The following is an 18,791-nucleotide window of genomic DNA, read 5'->3' on the forward strand; positions in this document are numbered from 1 at the left end:
CATGCACATTATACACAGCCAAGCTAACCATCAAAAACATTTTATTAAAATAATGAGTGGACATTTATATGTCCAACGATGAAACATAAATACAAAATATTGTATATACATATATACAGTCTATGGCAGCGGAATGTCTGAATGTCTGTTTTCTAATGGCAAAATTGATATAAAAATGGACATGGAAGTCATGAATACTGCAAATCAAACTGACTTGTTTTTGTATAAGCCAATATCAAAACAGACATTGCCTCACAGGGCGGTACCAATATTACACAGTTTGGAAACCAGTAATGACACAGATATCAAAGAGTGGAACAGATGAACAAGCAGCAAATATAACCTGTTAAAATGTCTATATTTATATATATATGTAACAGAACTGTAATGCACTTGTGGGCATTGACTGCAGGGAGCAGCACTAAACAGTACAAACTGCTGTTGCTCCTGCAGTAAAATGTACAGGTGTAAGATCATTGGCCTGAAATAGGACACTTGTCATTTAATGAGTATTAAATCCGGATTTGTCACACATTGTGGGATATAGCAGGGTACAGATTATGGAAGGTGATTATATGACTAAAATCATCAATTATGATTGCTAAATTTTGCTGCAAATGGATAATATACTTGAAGAAACACAGAAAACAGCACATATAAAAAGAACACAAATCAAATATATATAATCAATTTCTTTCTTTGTCATTACTGTATGAATGAAAATTAGTAAATAAATATTAGAATTCCCAAGAGTCTTCACATTTATTTTGTTATACTGTGTGGCAGATATGTGCTTTAATGGCTTGATACAATCATACGCCTAAACTGAATATTAAGGCATTGTATTGACTTAAGTTAGTTCACTAAATGTATTTATGATTTAGTTACACAGGAACATATATTTATAGATTTCTGTTTTGTTTTATTTATTTATAGTATATATATTCTGAACGCAATACAAAGAAAAACATTATTCTGGCATCACCTATTGCACACATTAAGATTCTCGATTTCGTTTTGAAAATATCTGTTCACTGTCGGCCGTTTTGAACTATTCACCAAGTCCTAGCTGGAAACTCCCCCCGGTGGTTCAGACTCCTCAGAATCGGAATCGTCTTGTTCGTCTGAGGGCAAGTGGACGCGCTGCTCATCCATACGTTTGGCCTGCACTCGCTGGATCAGGCTGAAGAAGTCCTCATCAGGCACTGTCGGAGCATGGGGGCCCCCTTCTGGTGGGGAACAACGCTGGTCATCGATCCTTGATGACTGAAATGAGAGGGATGGGATAGACATTGTGGATAAACTACCTTTAAACGCATAATAAACAACAGGTATTTGTGGCGACATACTTGGCACTTAATAAGCATGTTGAAAAAGTCGTCACTTGGCTCTTGGTGGTCTCCCTCACCCACTAAGTGACCCAGATTGTTATGAGTGATCCTCAACCCTGGAAGGTTCCCAACGTTAACCCTCTGATCATCCAGGCGTCGGCTTTGGGAGCTTTCAATCAAGTCAAACAGCTCCTCCGTCTGGGGTGAAGTGGTAACTGCAGAATCTAAAATCATGAAGAAAAAAAAACAATTAGTCTGAAGCAGTCAAATGTCAAGTGGAAATGCCACTGTGGGAGGCTGACCTAGCATCTCACTGAGGGAAAGCATTGAACCAGATCCGTCTCCGGCTTCTCCGTCCTCTGGATTGTCTAAATTGCAGCGCTGGTCATCCATGCGACTGCTCTGGAACTTGCTGAGAAGGTCAAAGAAGCAGTCTTCATCCGAGGGGTCGCGGCCAAACTTCTGGAGAGAAGAGGTGAAAGCCACAATCAAAACTGTATCCGAGTCTCATTACCATTCAGTGCGAGCGCTTCTCTTCCCACGTACACAATAAAAACATAAACGAGGAGCATATTTCAAATCCTATTAGATTATAATGAATAGCGCTCTTAGTGCCTGAGTCTGCATTGGCCTAGTTACTGAAGGTGGAATGATACTATTAAGGTGATGTAAAAATAAACTGCCCATTACCATTTGAGGGCACTGACCCACATGGGAGTACAGATGTACCAAGACATGGTGGAAAAAAAAGCTTTTAGCGCACTGGCCTGGTCTTATTCAGTCATAGAAGTATTTATGTAGTAGATGTACAGTATTACATGCAATATACTGGATTTTCTGCTCTGAAAGACTGAATTTGCACTGCTGACATTTTTTATAGTCTGCTCTAACTTTATTTTTTATTATTTGCATTCATTGTACATAAGATATCTTCATTTACTATTTAATTGATTGAAAATTTCCTGTATTGTTTGCGGCACACCCTTAGTGTTTCGTGAGAGCTGATTTAACAAGTGAATTTCCTCATTGTGAGATCAATAAAGGGTTATCTTATGTTTGTTTAAATGTACCCAGTATACATAGCATAATATATAGCTGAAAAGAAGTAGATAAGGTTTTCAGTACCTGCAATAAATGTGTGTACATCCCATTGTGGTTTCAGTTTACTGCAAGGCACACGTTTAACTTATTATGAGCAGCAACACAAATATTCCAAATCGACAGAGGGTTTCTTGTGCTCATAAATGTTAAAAAATACATATTGTGTTAACCTCTTCACCCCCACCTGAAACAAGTTTTCTCCAGTTTGGCGTCACCCAAATGTAGAAGCTTCTTGGGGGAAAAAAAGCCAAAGTGTTGACAAAGTGACAAAAAAGCAACAAAACAAACAATGAAAAAAAACTGAAAAAAATGGATGAAAAAGTGGCAAAAATTGATGAAAACTCAACAAAAATGTGGCAAAAATGCAATGGAGTTGAGGCGTGACACTGGCCTAGATGCTGTAAGCTCCAGTTGAAAAATTTGGATTTGGGTAAAGCCGAACTGAAGAAAACGTGGGGTTTAAGAGGTTAATTAATAAGACTGCTACACATTTCTAGCCATTTATTCAAATTCTTCCCCAAAATATCTCTACAAACTAGAGTATAAACATATAATCCCCAACCCTGTGAGCCTTATTTCAATTTAGGGGGGGAAAAAACAGGCAAACCCAAGAAACAGCAACCATTACTGAAGTCCCGACTAAGTAAATAAACTTGTTCATATTTCAACCACAAGCCATTTCAATTGGAGACACCAACTTTCGGCACTCGGTGATGAACAGAGATGTCTCTGTTCCTAACAACAGTATGTGAAGTAGGTCAGTGTCAGTAAGCACCTGATTTTAGTCAGCCGTTTTACAATCAACCGAACAATCAATGATGCCTTTGTTTGTGTGTTAATGCCAATTAGCTTCACCATTCACAATCAATCCTTAGCATTTAGCATTTCTCCAACAGTTAGCAAGAGTACAAAACAGTAAACTATATAAAGTAAGTCTTAGTTCAAATGCAGAAAAGGCTTACCAGTGGAAGTCTCTCATTTCTCAAACGAGTGGCTCAAAGTACCTTTCCCTCAACATGACTACTGTATCCTTCTGTTCGATCCTCTCTCTTCTACAGTCCATCTGTTTCTCTTTTACTCTTCAGCACTGCCTCCTCCTCTACTCTCTTTCCATCCCTTGCCCTACAGATCCCAAGCCACCCATTTTAGTCATGTACACCCACTGTGGGAAAACTACTCATTATTGGAGGCAGAGGGGTGACCCTGCGAGGAGGGGAGGGGCCGCACAGCGCTCAGATCAAGGTCAAATTAGCGGCACAGAAGAACAGAAAGAGGAAAAGTAAAGCTGGTATAGTTGAGACTCGCTAATAGATAACAACTGATAGTCTGACTGTTTTATGACCCATAAAAAGTTATTATGGATCATAAAACACCTGCCCTTCGCCAGACGCTTTTAGGCATCTCCTGGGTTACCTTGTTACTCTGTATAAAGTTATACAGCATATCAGCGCAATGGGATACATTATTTTAAAGAGATTTTTTTCTTTAAATGGTTCTGTATTCATTATGAGTAAATGGCAGAGTTTATATTTCACTTATAGCATTATGTTGTGCCCTCCGTCCTTGGCCCCTTCGTCTGTGTGCTGTCCTCACTTTCCGTCTGCGCTATTGTCCAAGTAATCACGTGGGCCACAGTATAACAAGCCAGTGCGAAGAATGTGAGATGACGAACATGGAGCAAGAGAGCACAAAGCTGTGTGGGGAGAATCGCTGCATTTATGTGAACTTTACTGCAATATTCAGTCTTTTGTTGTCATTATTGTTCATTTAGGCCAATCAATGGCCAATATATTCAATAGTCTGTTGGTTGACAAGTGTTTCCATCAAGTTTTAACTCAAATACAAACTTTGATTTTGTTTCTTTTACAGACCAGCTTCAATACTCTAAGAGATTTTTTGCATTTCACTTGCATTAACCGAGTTGAAAATACAGTGCCATTAATGAAAACCGTTTTATCAATCTGGATGAACTCCAGCTGATTATTTAACATAAAAATCTGGTTAATGGACATGTACAATGAGTAAGGAGAAGCCCAACTCACTGACACTGGAGGTGGGACTTGCACATTGATGTCATCGGTGTCCACAGGAGAGTCCAGCCAAAGTCGTTCATCTGAAGACTGACTGTCAGGATAACCTTTCCTTTTACTGGCCTGGGAGTGCTGACTTTTCGATCTCCTTGGTATACTCTCTCCATTCTGGTTCTCTCCATTCTGCAGAAAAAGAGAATTACTAAGAAGCAGCTGAAGCTTAGTCAGTGATGACGCCATCATTGTACAGGTCACCCTGGAATGTCTCTGCTGCGTGGAGCTTACCTTATTCGACAATTTCCACAGTTCAACACTATCCATGCTGTTTCTCTTGCTAAGTTTGGGCCTTGCTCCTAAAAACATTTCAATGTTGCACATTCAGCATTATTAATACCTCAGATACAACAGCAACAACAAAAGGCTTTGTTTTTGCAGCAGTTCAGCACAAATCCCTGTAAGTGTTGTGAGGCCAACAGTAAAACTCAGGCGCCAGCGACAGTGTAGAAATGATGCCAGTCTAAGGAATAATGGTCTAATGAATGTTAAAATACTCAAGGGTGCTGCACACAGAGATACAGTTTATATGCCCCTCTTGGCGGTGTCATCAGGAAACATGGAGTCAACTTTCACAGAATATGATACGCAGTCGTACATCCCCATGTCTCCTGATGACACCAGGCCAGTGGATGCACTTTGTGCATTTTAGAATCAAATCCTGGATGGAAGAACACTTTCTCCAGCTTAACCAGGACAAAACAGAAGTTTTAGTCATCGGTCCTGAGGCCCAGAGAGAGAAACTTTTGCCCAAACTATAATATATGCTTTTATCAGTCGTATTGACGACTGCAATGCCCTGCTTTCTGGTCTTCCCCAAAAGAGTAGTTCAGATTAACACCTTTTACAAAAGTGTCCTGACGAAGACCACGTTACATCGGATTTGAAATTGCAGCATTGGCTCCTTATCGGCCTCAGGATAGAGTTTACGGTTCTTTTAATGGGGTTTAAATGTCTTCATGGCCTTACAATCTTTTAGAGCTGCTTGTACCCTTCCAGGCCTCTGTGCTCCTCCGGCAGAGTCTCTGCATCAAACCCTGCCACGCCTCCTCTGGGCCCCTGCTGCTCCCGGTGCAGACGGCTCCTCTGATGGGGTTTCCTCGCCTTGTTAGTTTGTACCCAGCCTGTGCTTGTGCAGGTGTCTGTGTGTCTGGTTGTGTGTGTGTGTGCGTGTGTGTGTGTGTGTGTGTGTGTGCATGTGTGCGTGTGTGTGTATGAGACCATTGTAATATCTGTAAATATTGGAGGCGATGGGGGGGGGGGGGGGGGGTTGTCTGTTTTTTCTTTAAACCCTCATTGCTTCATTCTGCAGAGTTACACTCGTGATCATTTATGACCCCATTTTGTTGCACTAACATTGCAGTTATAAAATATATATTTTCAATAAATTTGGGTTCTTTGTTTAGTGTTACTTCAGACTAATGGTCTGATACTAAATGTTTGTGTTTTTTAATTTGTCTCAGTTTGTAGGCCTTGTCTAATTCTGAGGATAAATCGGACTATCTCGTCAGTTTCAAGTGGAAATTTTTGAAAAATTCAATATTTATTTAGTGCGATTTTTTAATTTTCTCATAGGTTTGAATGAGAACAAATAGTTACACTCATGGTCTTTTTGGGTCATTTTCTGTTTCTCTAAAATGTCACTCATAAAATAACATTGGGTTCTATCTTTAGTTTGACTAAATTTACCAGTTTTTATTATTTTTGGGGTTTTGAGCCAAAAAACTGAATATGGATATTACTCGAAGTATTCGGTGAATTGGGCAGTGGTAGAGGCTCAAAGGTAAAGCTGGTGCTGTTTTTGAAAAATGTATTATTTTTGAATGAGAGCAAATAGTTACACTCGTAGTCCTTTTAAAACAGTAGCAGCTCTCCATTCATTTCAATGGCAGTGTCCCCCATTGTCTGTGAATCCAGCTATATTTGCCTTTCATACCAACTTCATTTAAACTACAAATTCATAACGTTTTTTAAACATACAGGGCCTTCCCTACATGCACATTTACCAGATTTTAAATTCACACTTTTTTTTCATAGTTTTAGGACCCAGTTTTGAAATCCAAACTGTGATTAGTGTTCACCAATTTATTATTTATTATTTCAGGGAAATCCTCAAAGCAGAGTTTACATATCAATAAATAAACTGTTATCAAATTATTGAATGTTCAGCACAGTTTGACAGTGAAGGTAAAGTACATTAGAGCAGAAAGTTACACAAACTGACATTCTATAAACACCAGACAAATGCACATTAAGTTATATAAAATATCTTTTTTTTTTTTTTTTTTTTTTCATGACCTCTTCTAAAACTGCTCAAAGCACTGATATGCATAAGAATAAAAAAATTAAAAAATTGGTATCCGACCATTAGCCTGAAGTTACACTAAAGATAGAGCCAAATTTATTTAAAAAATATATTTTATGGTATAAATAAATATTTTTATTTTATTTTATTAGAGAAGCAAATTGGGCTCCTTCTCATAACACTGTGATCACTTATTACCCTAGGACGGTCACAAGGGTTAAATGTAAAGCGCTTTATGAATAAAGTTTGACTGATTGGTTGATTGCTGTATTATATATTGTGCAAAGTATTTATTATATAAAGCATGTATAAAGTATATCACAGAACCTTAATGCCAGCTCTGACCTACACAATCTCAGTATGAAGGTTATAATCATGCAGAATTATAAAACTTGTAATAAAAAGTGGTGATGTGTGGCCCCTTCCTGTGCACGGGTGCTTCCCACAAGCTCAAAAACCAGGCTGAACGTTTCCGTAACGCCCCTGCTTGTTCTTGCAATGCTTGAGACTAGTTGCAAACCGTGTTCAAGTTTTTCAGAGGCAAAAATGTTTCCAGTCTCACCTTGCATCTCAAACTCTGAACTAGAAGGTGAAAGGTCACTCTCGTTGACGCCCAACACTTCCATCAGCTGTTCCACATTCATTCTGGCTGTCAGCTCTCCATTTCTGTCTCCGATCTGAAACACGCAAACAAAATGTGTTATTAATGAATGGCAAAGAATTATATTATATTGTATTACTATATACATTTTATTTCTTAGAATATTATTTAAATTAATATATTGCTTATTTTTTATATATTTATGTTAGTCTTTTCAACCCATTTATTATTTTGCTACTGTGTCAGCGCTTCATGTGGTAGAAATATTGTGTCACCTAATATTGCCATTACAATAATTACCCAATATATTGTGCAGCCCTTGTTTCAACTGACTTTTTGTTTGACCAACATGCGGCAAATCACATGGGCTGGAAACTCATTTATGAGCTACCCTTTTCATTAAAAAATATGTATGTCATTTTTTGGGGGGGGGTTGCACATACAACTTCCCTCCCTTGATATAATATTGACCTTTATTTAACCAGGATAGTCCCACTGAGATTAAGAATCTCTTTTTCAGGGGAGTCCTGGCCCCAGTGGGGAATCTATTGTACATTTTTTTAGTGGTAGGGGTAACCGGAGTACCCGGAGGAAACCTACGCAGGCACGGGGAGAACATGCAAACTCCACACAGAAAGGCCCCGTCCAGGTGGGAATCGAACCCGGGACCTTCTTGCAGTGAGGCGTGAGCGCTAACCGCTGCGCCACCGTGCCGCCCATAATATATTGTGTTGTGTTTTGTGGATAAACATCTTACTTCTTTAGAGATTTCCAAGTGCTTTCGGGCAAAGTGCAGTGCTTGTTTGTGGTTTCCCGAAGACACATAGGCATTTCCCAAACTCCAACAGGCTCGGCCTTCACCAACTCTGTCGACAGAGAATGAAGACAAAACATCGGGTCAGGGTTGATTGTATAGCCCTGTCGTAACAAACAAGGATCTCTCTTTACCTGTCAGTAAGCTCTTGGGCGATGTACAAGTGCTTTAGATGATACTCTATGGCCTTTTCATATTGCTGCAGCAGAGTGTATGTGTTCCCCAGGCTGTAACATGCCTGAGCCTCCATCACTTGGTCCCTCAACTGCCTGGACAGCTGCAAGGTTTTTCTACAGGGAAGCATTTATTTTCATGAAGTCAATCACACTATAAATACAAGTACTACTCATAAAACTGACATACAGGTACATACATGTTAATTTGAAAAGATTATGCTTTACCACTGTGCACTAAAGGGACTATGCGGAGTTTAAAAATGTCAAAATTATGTATTTTCCTCCCCCTGCATGTTCCAACAATGTCCTAATGTGTAGAATGAGCTCAGACCTGTTCACCACAACTGCCTCTAAAATCCTGCACTGTCACTCACAAAGTTGTTACTTCGGGTCCGAAGTGCCGTCATGCTCGAGCTTAATATAGAATGTGCAGCTACACGTATGACCTGAAGTTTTTTTGTTTTTTTTTTACGTATGACCTGAAGTGGCAGTAGTGAGTATAAAATGGCTAACTTACATCTGGCCCCTTTAAAGGTGCACTATGCAACTTTTTAAGTGAAAGAAATCTCTTAATATTTGTGCATGTTTGATCTTTTAGTGACTCAGTGGCATTATGGCTGCAGCTTGGCACCTTTGTTTTCCCTCGCAGTAGACTTTATGGCGCTCCAGGGTCAATTGTTTTTAGGGGTTCGTACCAGAAACCTGCCAGAAACCCAAAAACAACTAATTCTGGAGCATCATAGAGGCCATTGTGAGGGAAAGCAAAGATGCCATGCTGCACCTATATAACCACTGAGTCACTAAAAGGTCAAATACGCACAAATATATTTTTCTTTTTTCACATAAAAAGTTGCATAGTGCAACTTTAAGTGTAACAATCCTACACTATTAAAACCTCAAAACTTACTTTTCCAAGGCTTAATAAAAGGTGTGGGAAATGGTCTAAACCGCTCTCAACTTATTGTTTGACAATATCAACCCCCAGCCTGTGGCCCTGTATGTTGTATACATACCCTCGATGAACAAAGTTTGCTGTAGAGCATACCTCCATATTTAAATCACCACCGAATATTGTCTTGCAATGATCTCTTGACATCTTGAATCTTGAGTATACTATTATAATGCTTTGCTTAATTGCAAAAGTCGGCCTTTTTGTCACCCAAAAGAAGTGTTTAAGAAGTGACGTTTGCCAAAGGGTTCATCATTTTGGCTTGTGCACTTGATCTTGTTCTCCACTAGGTGTCAGCATAACCTTCTTCTTACCTGTAGTACTCAGTGGCAGAGTTGAACTGGCCAAGGAAAATCAAAGCGTTGCCGAGGTTGCTGTAGGCTCGTCGCTCTGCTGCTTTGTCCCCAAATTCTTTGGCAATAGACAATCGCTGTAGAAAATATTAGTCACTGTAGCATTAGATGCTTTGTTAGAAAGAATAATTGTGTGTGAATGGCTTCTCAGAATAAGAACCAATACTCAGTGTTGGGAACGTTACTTTTAAAAAGTAATTAGTTATAGTTACTCACTACTTGTTCCAAAAAGTAACTGAGTTAGTAACTGAATTACTCTATAATAAAAGTAACTCGTTACCAGGGAAAGTAACTATTTGTGTTGCTATATGTCAAAGAATTTTGTTTTTTTGTTGTTGCTGTTTTCACAAGTCAATTGAAATGGTTAGAACAGACAGGTGTTCAAAGATGTTCAAAGATGTTCATAGTAACTGAATGAACTGAATGGGGGGTGAGTGGGGGAGGCCCCTGTGACTGAGTGGTATTGTATTTGCGCCGCTGTTTTATTAATGTAGGAATATGGCCGTATTCAAAGAGAATGGGGAGGAACAAGAGTAACATGTGCCAACGATCAGGGCAGACTTTACGCACAAGCATGATGTCTCTCCGTGAAACAATCGACAGCAAATATAAGTTTACATGCCCCAGAAGGTTAGTGGCCTTGCACTGTTCTATGGAGCGGAGAGCGGGGAGAGAGGAAGAAGAAAGGCGCTGAGAGAGAGAGGGAGAAAGACGTGTCTCCACCGCGTCCACTGCGTCTTTGGGTTAAAAATAAGTTCCAACACTACTGATCAATGATCACCAACTTGATTCTCCCCTGCGGCTGCACCGCGCTGTGGGGATGACAAGCCGCGGGTCGGGGACACAAGTAGTTTATGGAGCAGAGAGCGCGATGCAGTACTCTGCACGGACAGTCAGATGTGCGTGTTCTGCTCCGTCAGACTCCGCCCACCCTCTCCACTGCTCTCCCCATGCTGACACCGCGGCGCTTCATTCAGCCCAATTGTAACGTGCCACTTTGTTTACCCAGTAACGATAACGGCGTTGTAACGACGAGGAGAGTAATGAATTAGATTACTCCGTTACTGAAAAAATAACGCCGTTACCTAACGCCGTTCTTTTAAACGGCGTTATTCCAAACACTGCCAATACTACAGCACTAAAGTACATATACTGTATATATGGAGAGGTATTTTATTCAGCCAATCATTGTTTCATTCGAGGTATCGAACTCGTTTTGTAAATAACAATAGCTTACACTTTTTGCGCTTCATCAACCTGTGTCACATGTTTCTCAAAGTGCTACATATAGTCATTATTCACTCACTCCACTCAATGGCAGTAAGTTACAATTGTAGCCATAGTCGCCCTGGGGCAGACTGACCACATGGCTGTAATATGCCGTTTATATCCTGATCTCTTATTATGTTGCCCTTTGGTAGCTGGAGTGATTTCTTCTAGTTATTTCTTTAAAAATCCTCCACACAGAAATCGGCTAGATACTCACATTAAATCATGTCACGGGCCACATGTGGCCACAGGCTGTTTGACACATGTGCATTAGTGCTTAGAGATAATTGTTGTAAGTGAAGGGGCTAATCAATCAAATATTGTTACAAAAGTTCATTTGTGTCGTCCATGCTCTTTTTAAAACTGGTGGGAAATCTAAAATTATATATATATAATTGGCTGAATAAAATACCTCTGCAACAGCATTGACCACAGACATATTATTCTTACCTGGCGGTGGAACTTAATGGCTTCTACAAAGTTTCCGAGCAGATACTGAGTGTTTCCAAGGTTACCATAGGCCCGCCCCTGTGCTGCTCTGTCCCCCAGCTCTTTGACCAAAGCCAAATTCATCCTGTAAGGAGAAGTATCTAGTTACACAGTTTACTCACCAAAGTACCAGTGAGAAATGAGTTGTTCCTTTAAAACAATGAAAAAACACATACTCATAATAAAGAGTGGCTTTCTGTAACGTCTCTCTGACGTCGGGAGGAAGGTCCCCTGGTTCTTGGGTGCAGCCCCACAGCTGCTGCTTTCCTTTGCCATGAAAAACGTTCCCTATGTTATAAAGCGCTCTGGCCTCACCCACCTTAGATGCAAGATTAAACAAAAATAAGGTTAAAGTACAAAAATATATTTGTATACGTACTAAGTAAAAGCTACCTTGTCACCCTGCTCTTGAGAAATATCCAAATGTCGCTGGCAGCAAACCACAGCCTCGTCAAAGCGTCCCAATACTTTTAAGGTGTTTCCCAGGTTTCCACTAGCTTTGGCTTCTCCAATTCTGTCTCCAATTGTTCTAGGTGAGTAAAATTATTATCAATGGGAGACCCATGTTTCATTTGCATTGGTTCGTTGGTTGTCACAGCCTGGGAAGAGTCCCAGAGGTCCTAATGAGATCCTAATGTAACAAGGTAAATCCCAAAGGTCTTTAATTGCTTCCCTGCTGAAACACCAGCTGCTTGCCTTGCAGGAGGTAGGATTACTTTGGCAAGCTCCAATATTCATACAGCGTCTCTGATCATCTCAACACTTTTTTCTTAAATTGTCTATCAAATGAATTAAAATACATTCATTAAGGTGTTTGTTAGTTAGTTAGTTTGTTTGTTTACTGCTAACAAATATGAAAACATGACATTCACAGTATTTTGCTGCCATCCAGTCAGACACAATATCCACCTAACATGTCCAACATACTTACTTTTATTGCTGCTTTTCAGATTATTGGAAAAGACCAACCAAAATTACATGAATTACGGTAATTTGATTTGTTTTGATCTGTGCAGAAGGGTCATGCGCAATGTCAGGTTCACAGAATTTCGAATTAAGTTAAATTGGCATATTACACAGTAAAAGGCAGCATTACACTTTCCTAGTGTACAGGATACAGGAAATCATTACAAGAGAGTCACACAAAGCCCCATATCCATTACAGTTTTCCTTTTACAAAGACATTTAAGTTTACAGTGAAGGAGTCAGATAAAAGCAACAAAGACCTGCAGCAGACATAATAAACACGAGACCTGTCGTTGAATCTTTGAATCAGACAAACAGTGTAGTGCCTTTTCATCATGATTGGCAATATGGATTGTTTCAGTGTGTCCACTTGTTTTTAAAAGTTTTTATTAAAAACCTCTTTAGAAAACGTGTAATGTCCTTGCTTTAATTAGAAGAGCTTACCTTGCTAGTGTGAGGTCATGTCTGTGATATTCCAGAGCTTTCCCATACTCTTTAAGGTAAAAGTAGGCATTTCCCAGTTGGCTGTAAATGGCACTTAAAGTCTTCAAGTCTTCTGTGCCCACCTGCACAGCAGCCTCAAAAAACGCTGTCCCACCTTTAAAGTCTCCTGACTTGCAAAGTCTCTCTCCTTCCAAGGCCAGCTCCAGACAAGACGCCTCCATCCTGGACAGCAGAAATAATCAAAAAGTATGAAACAATGCACAGTAACACATATGCATGTATAAAACAGTACTGGAGCATCAAACAAGTGAGACAAATGTGTAACGTCACCATGACAACAGGCCTTGCAGCCTTATCTGTGAACTGTTGCTGTAGCAACAGTCAAAAGCATTGGGAGCACCTTGAAATGGTTTTGCAGTCTTGTAGTTTCATGAACAACATAGGTTACGACAAACACTCAGCTCAAGTCAATGCATTTTTTGTATTTCCTTTTAAGATATAACTTTTGGAAAACATAGGAATTACCGTGCATAAGCCGTGATTCACCCAAACAGAATAATTAGGAGGAAGGAAAATCTTGTGGTGAAATCTGGTTTCCAAATTGAAGATTAAGCTTTGATGAGTAGGGATTTTCTTTTTTTTTTTTAAACAATTGATCTTGAATGGAAATGTTGATAATTTTAAGATTTCTTTTTTCTATTAAATGTTTTACTGTACCTGTGTTTTTGCCTTGTACGTGCTTTATCCACAAACCCTTGAAGCTCAACGTGCAAAGGCTTTAGCACAGCGCGCGGTCTGGGTCCATGATGGACCAGTGAGCACATGGCTCTCTCTGCCCCTGACAAAGGGAATGCTTCAGAGGCCATTGGGTTCAACTCAGAGAAGACAGATAAATACACCCGACCACTCGGTCAAATATTTCTAGTTGGTTAAACTGTGATTTCTGGGTTTGATTTCTTCAGATATGTGAGGAATCTACTGAATGATGTTTTTACTTATTTTACTGTTACCAGATGAGGTCCAGCTTCAGCCAGATCCATAATAGCTGATAATAACATGAGGGCAAATCTGGAGATGTTCCAGTGGAGAGTTCTGAGCGCAGTCAAGCAATTCCAAGAAACATCTGCACTTTGAATCTTCTACAATTCTCCAAATCCTGAAAGTATTCCCGTAAAAGGTCAGAAGGGAGCAGAGAAGAATTTTAGGTATCCAACACAGAAGAAAAATGTCCATGTAGATGAAAAGTCTGATAATGAGCTTCTGGCTTGATAATGTCCACAGAGTACCTCCTCTCCACTCAGGCATTATGAGGTGTCCATTAGTGAGCTTGTGTAAGCCACACTTTTAAGATGGGGGGGCATTACTTGAAGGAAGCAAACAGTGCAGGGACAGTAAGTGGTGACAAAGAAAATGCATTCTAAGCCTTGGCCACAATACTAATGGCAGACAGAGAAGATGAGAGGGAGAGAACAGCTAATCCACTGACTCGCAAGGCCTCTGCAGCAACCACAGTATAGAGAGTAGCCCATATAATCCATGGATCTGCTGACACTCGCAGAAACCCATGAGGTCAACAGCTAAGACATACACCCGGAGGAGAGGAGAGCCGACAACATGCAGAGTACAGTGTGTTATCGCCTCAACAGTTTGACAGATTTGTTTTGCAGATAACAATGGGTAACACTCTATTTTACACTGCTTTGATTCATTGCACCAAGGTAAATGTAGTACAGTGTAATCTGCTTTATAAGAATCTGCAATAACATGTATCTATAGTACATACACAATGGAGTAATGTGTATTCACACTTTAGAAGTACATAATGTAATAAGACCCTTAGGGATAGGACTGAACGTGAGGGTTAGAGTTTGGGTTTTATGTCTTATTACATTATGTACCACCAAACTACAAATACAAATGATTAGATTGCGTATGTAACCCACAGGTACAGTTATTACACATTGTTACATTTCACATTATTGTACTAAATTTGGCAGGTACGATATATAATAAAGTGTTTTCAACATATTTATATGGTGTAGTAAATTTTGATTTAAAGGGGCTAGATGCAAGTTGGCCATTGTATACTCACCACTGCCACCTCAGGTCATACTTGTAACTGTACCTTCTATATTAAGTTGGTGCATTACGGCAATTCGGACTTGAAGTAACCAGTTTTAGAGTGACAGTGCAGGATTTTAGATGCAGTTGTGGTGAACAGGTCTGGGTTCATACTACACATTAGGACATGGCTGCAACATGTAGGGGGAGGAAAATACTTAATTTTACCATTTTTAACCTCTTTAAGTGTATTTGTAATCCAGGTAGAAAATTAAGTTCATGAAATGATGGATCCGTTTAGGGCCAGGTTTTGAAAAAATGCAACAATCTATAAACACAGTATGCGTAATCAATGCAGATAAGACCTAATATTGACCCATTCTAAACTTATCTCTCCACTTAAAATAAGTGCACGACAACCTCTGGAAAGTATTTAAGGTTCTTCATATATAGAAGCTCCTTCAGTTAATGCGGCGATGGAGTGAACCACTTTAGCCCCTAATCTTTCAGATGGAATGTCAACTATTAGCGGAGCCTCCAGTCAAGCCTTTAAACAGCTTTGCATGGCCTGAAGCCAACAAACATAATAAATGTGTAGCATTATTTACAAGATAGCACCTCTATGTCTAATGCTTTAAATACACTGTTTAAATGGAGTGTAGCGCACAGAAGCAAAGTGACAGGTACAGTCGATAGCCTCGTACCTGCTTCGTGAGGTCCAGTCCAATAAAGTCTACTGGACAAAATTAAAAGAATAACAAATAAATAATGGCGGAACTGCACTCTGCTCTCATCTTGCCTGCCCACAGTGAACCACAAAGGGATAACTTTGGGGGTGTCTGGAAACCAATAAAAAATGTGTCAATCATAGAAGACAAAGAAGGTTTAAAAGAACAAAACAAAAATGTACAAGTACCGTATTATCCGGACTATAAGTCGCACCAGCCAAAGAATGCATAATGAAGAAGGAAAAAAACATATACAAGTCGCTCCGGAGTATAAGTCGCACCAGCCTTGGCAACTACCAGTGCCTGGAGCCGTAACTGCACCGGTGACAAGCCTCTCCCAGCAGCACATTGTTCAACTCGTTCCTCTTGCTGTGAGCAGAGTAACCTCGGCTTTTCACCAGTCCCCCACAAGTTTCTCACTCACTCCAAACTTTCTTTCTGCTGCTTGATTACCGTTTTTTAAATCACCAGTGGTACAGGAGTAGCAGATACCGGTACACAAGCCTAAAGCGCCCTCTAGAGGCTGTCAGTGTGAAAACATTAACACAAATCCTATATTTCGATACATAAGTCGCACCTGAGTATAAGTCGCACCCCCAGCCAAACTATGAAAAAAAGCGTGACTTATAGTCCGGAAAATACGGTGATAGCTCTCCTATAAACACATATAAAACAGAATATTCTTGTGTCAGCGTCATTCCTACATTTATCGTGACCTTAATATGGGGCATCTGACATTCCATGCTAATCTATGTCCAAGAAGAAAGGAGTGTCGCAACTTTGAATGTTCATTATCAGCAAAAAGAAAGTCATTTCAAATCATTACTGTATGGAGACAGAGACAAATGTGCTGTCTGCTGTGCACATCATCGATTTATCCAATAACTTGTTGAAGAGTATGTGTGGCCACTATAGAAATGCTGTGTGGTTGGAGGAGTGGGCAAGTCAGCCGTCAGTACAGAGAGAGCCGAAGCTTGTTGTCAAGGAAACCAACAAGAAACCATCTAGGAATGTTTTCCATTTCAATTGTTGAGCTTCAAACACAGCCCCATACATGCAACGTACCCATGTAAGATTTCATGTCTCGGATAGAGTCATTTGGGGAGCTTGCTGTATTGTATTTTAGGCAGGACTGGTAATGACAAGTTACGCAAAAAAGCCACCGAGTCCTCATTAAGTGAATGTCTGAATGTCACGCCTGTCTCCTTTGTTAGTGAAGAAAAAATATTCCCAGCAAGTAAATGGTCAGAAGGTTCCAACCACCAACATGACTCACTGTATTTGCTTTAGAAATACTATGTGAAGCAAAGGGACTGGGGACAACCACCAATACCACAGCAGTGTTACTTGTATTCATGTAACACTGAAGTAAAACAATTGAACACGTTGTGAATTGTGAATCAGCTCCAACAGCAGCATCAATAATATGCTGACAATAATCATAGGCCAATAATAATCATTAGTCTCTCATACTATTTCTTTTCTGACAGTGTACACTGAGATTGTATTGCAGGTTTGGTTAGACACGATGGTGTATACTGTTAGTTGACATGCAAATATATTGGATTATGCTAAATTGTATGGACTGTCACACCTCTAGCAGCCCCTTCCTGTCCACATAGGCAAATCTATTATGCGTGCGCCCTGTCAGGCTCCCAACAGTCTGGACTTTTAACCACAGTCCCCCCAAAACTCGATCCAGGAATGAGACAAGAATCAATCTGGCGCTGTGACTGAGACAAATCACTGAGGGCTGGTGAAGGTCCCCCTGACCTACTACCCCTATCTCCACCCCAGAGCGCAGAGGTGGCATTGGGCAGTGCGCCGCTCCTGCTGCTCGTCATACGACAGTCACGCCAGGACAAACAAGACAATTAAGTGACCTGTCGCTTTATCCAGGAACCAAACCATACCTTGAATGTAGCCGCTTGCTGACCACGTCTTGATCCACATTGTTAGCAGAAGACTGTGCCATAGAAGTGCAGCTCGTGCGTCAGCCTTCCCTCGCCCCCCTTGCGCCTCTTGAATGTTTTCCCTGTGAAGAAATGACCCCTTTGTTCTGGCCCGGACCGGTCCACAGTCAGTCCCTCTCTCTTTCTCATACCACACACTCGTTACTTTTGCCTCTGCCCGTTCTCCACAGCAATGGCAGCCACCGAGGAAGTGAGGTGTTGCGCAAATGAGCCATATGCACAAGCCCCGCCCAGACTCAAGCCTGGAGGGAGCAGCGGAGTAACCAGCCGTCAATCTTATGTGGCATTTCTTGATTCACCACAACGAAAGAAATATGACACCGCCTCGTAAAACAAAGCGCAGTTGCATCATTCTGCAAGGTAAGGCTATGATTAAATCAACAATAAATACGCCTGTTTTTATTGATTGATGTATTGGCGCCTTTATTGTCTTTTTTATGTGTTTTGGGGATCTGCTAATGATGATGCAATGGGAAATTAAACCAAAAACAAACAAAAAGTCACTGCGTTAATAGGGCGCAGTGTTTCATTTTCACCACTAGAGGGCAGCAAAACATAGCCTAGTGCTGAATGAGGAGCGCATCTAGAAGAATCCTGAGCGCCGTGCTCCTGTAGTGCCGCTCTCTGATTGGGTGATGTCTCAAGAATCAAAACAAACATGGATTTGCTTTTTAAAATACCAAAAGCTTTTTCATGAAAAGTATGTCAGTCTGGCACGAAACTCAAACCACATATTTATGTCGACATGAAGCTTTTGTAATTTTAAAATGTACTAATGGTGGCAAAACTCTTTTTTTTACTGGAGTAAGAGTTACTGCATTAAAATATGTAAAGTAAATACTGACTGATATACAAACGACTCTTTTCTACTACATTCTGATGGAAAGTAACTTCTGTGTATAAATGTGACTAAATCTGTATAAGTAACGTAAATAATTGATTTGACACATTTGCCTCATTTGCAGAAACAGATATGTCATCTTCATCAAATATTGACACAAAATCCCACACACTCTTTACTGTACTGTAGACTTCTTCATTCATACTGCATTCTGCTGGACTCTTGCCCTGCGTGTGTCAGTCTAAGGTCTGCATAAGGTCACATGTTCTGAATGAGATGATGTGCTATTGTGGGATTGTTGTTCTG

General features: G+C 40.2%; 1 protein-coding gene across 1 annotated transcript; it reads right to left on the minus strand.

The window, feature by feature from the left end:
• Positions 1-97: 97 nt before the first annotated feature.
• Positions 98-17,852, minus strand: gpsm1b (G protein signaling modulator 1b). The gene is made up of 14 exons (XM_079581117.1): positions 17,585-17,852; positions 12,883-13,104; positions 11,866-12,001; positions 11,649-11,791; positions 11,434-11,557; positions 9,676-9,791; positions 8,371-8,526; positions 8,180-8,288; positions 7,384-7,498; positions 4,748-4,815; positions 4,475-4,645; positions 1,634-1,793; positions 1,350-1,555; positions 98-1,266 (listed from the first exon to the last, which is right to left on the minus strand). The coding sequence occupies exons 1-14, from the start codon at positions 17,644-17,646 to the stop codon at positions 1,066-1,068; spliced, it is 1,989 nt and encodes a 662-aa protein (XP_079437243.1). The 5' UTR covers positions 17,647-17,852; the 3' UTR covers positions 98-1,065.
• Positions 17,853-18,791: the final 939 nt, after the last annotated feature.

This window comes from Gobius niger (genome assembly GCF_951799975.1).
Source record: "Gobius niger genome assembly, chromosome: 2".
Taxonomy (NCBI): domain Eukaryota; kingdom Metazoa; phylum Chordata; class Actinopteri; order Gobiiformes; family Gobiidae; genus Gobius; species Gobius niger.

What these genes read in the sequence shown, in the direction of transcription:
- gpsm1b (XM_079581117.1), bottom strand. Translation starts at nt 17,646, where the DNA reads ATGGCACAGTCTTCTGCTAACAATGTGGATCAAGACGTGGTCAGCAAG. An exon ending in TCTGCCACTGAGTACTACAG is followed by an intron (nt 8,527 to 9,675) that starts GTAAGAAGAAGG and finishes GCTTCCCTGTAG; the next exon opens with AAAAACCTTGCAGCTGTCCA. An exon ending in ACATGCTTATTAAGTGCCAA is followed by an intron (nt 1,267 to 1,349) that starts GTATGTCGCCAC and finishes CTCTCATTTCAG; the next exon opens with TCATCAAGGATCGATGACCA.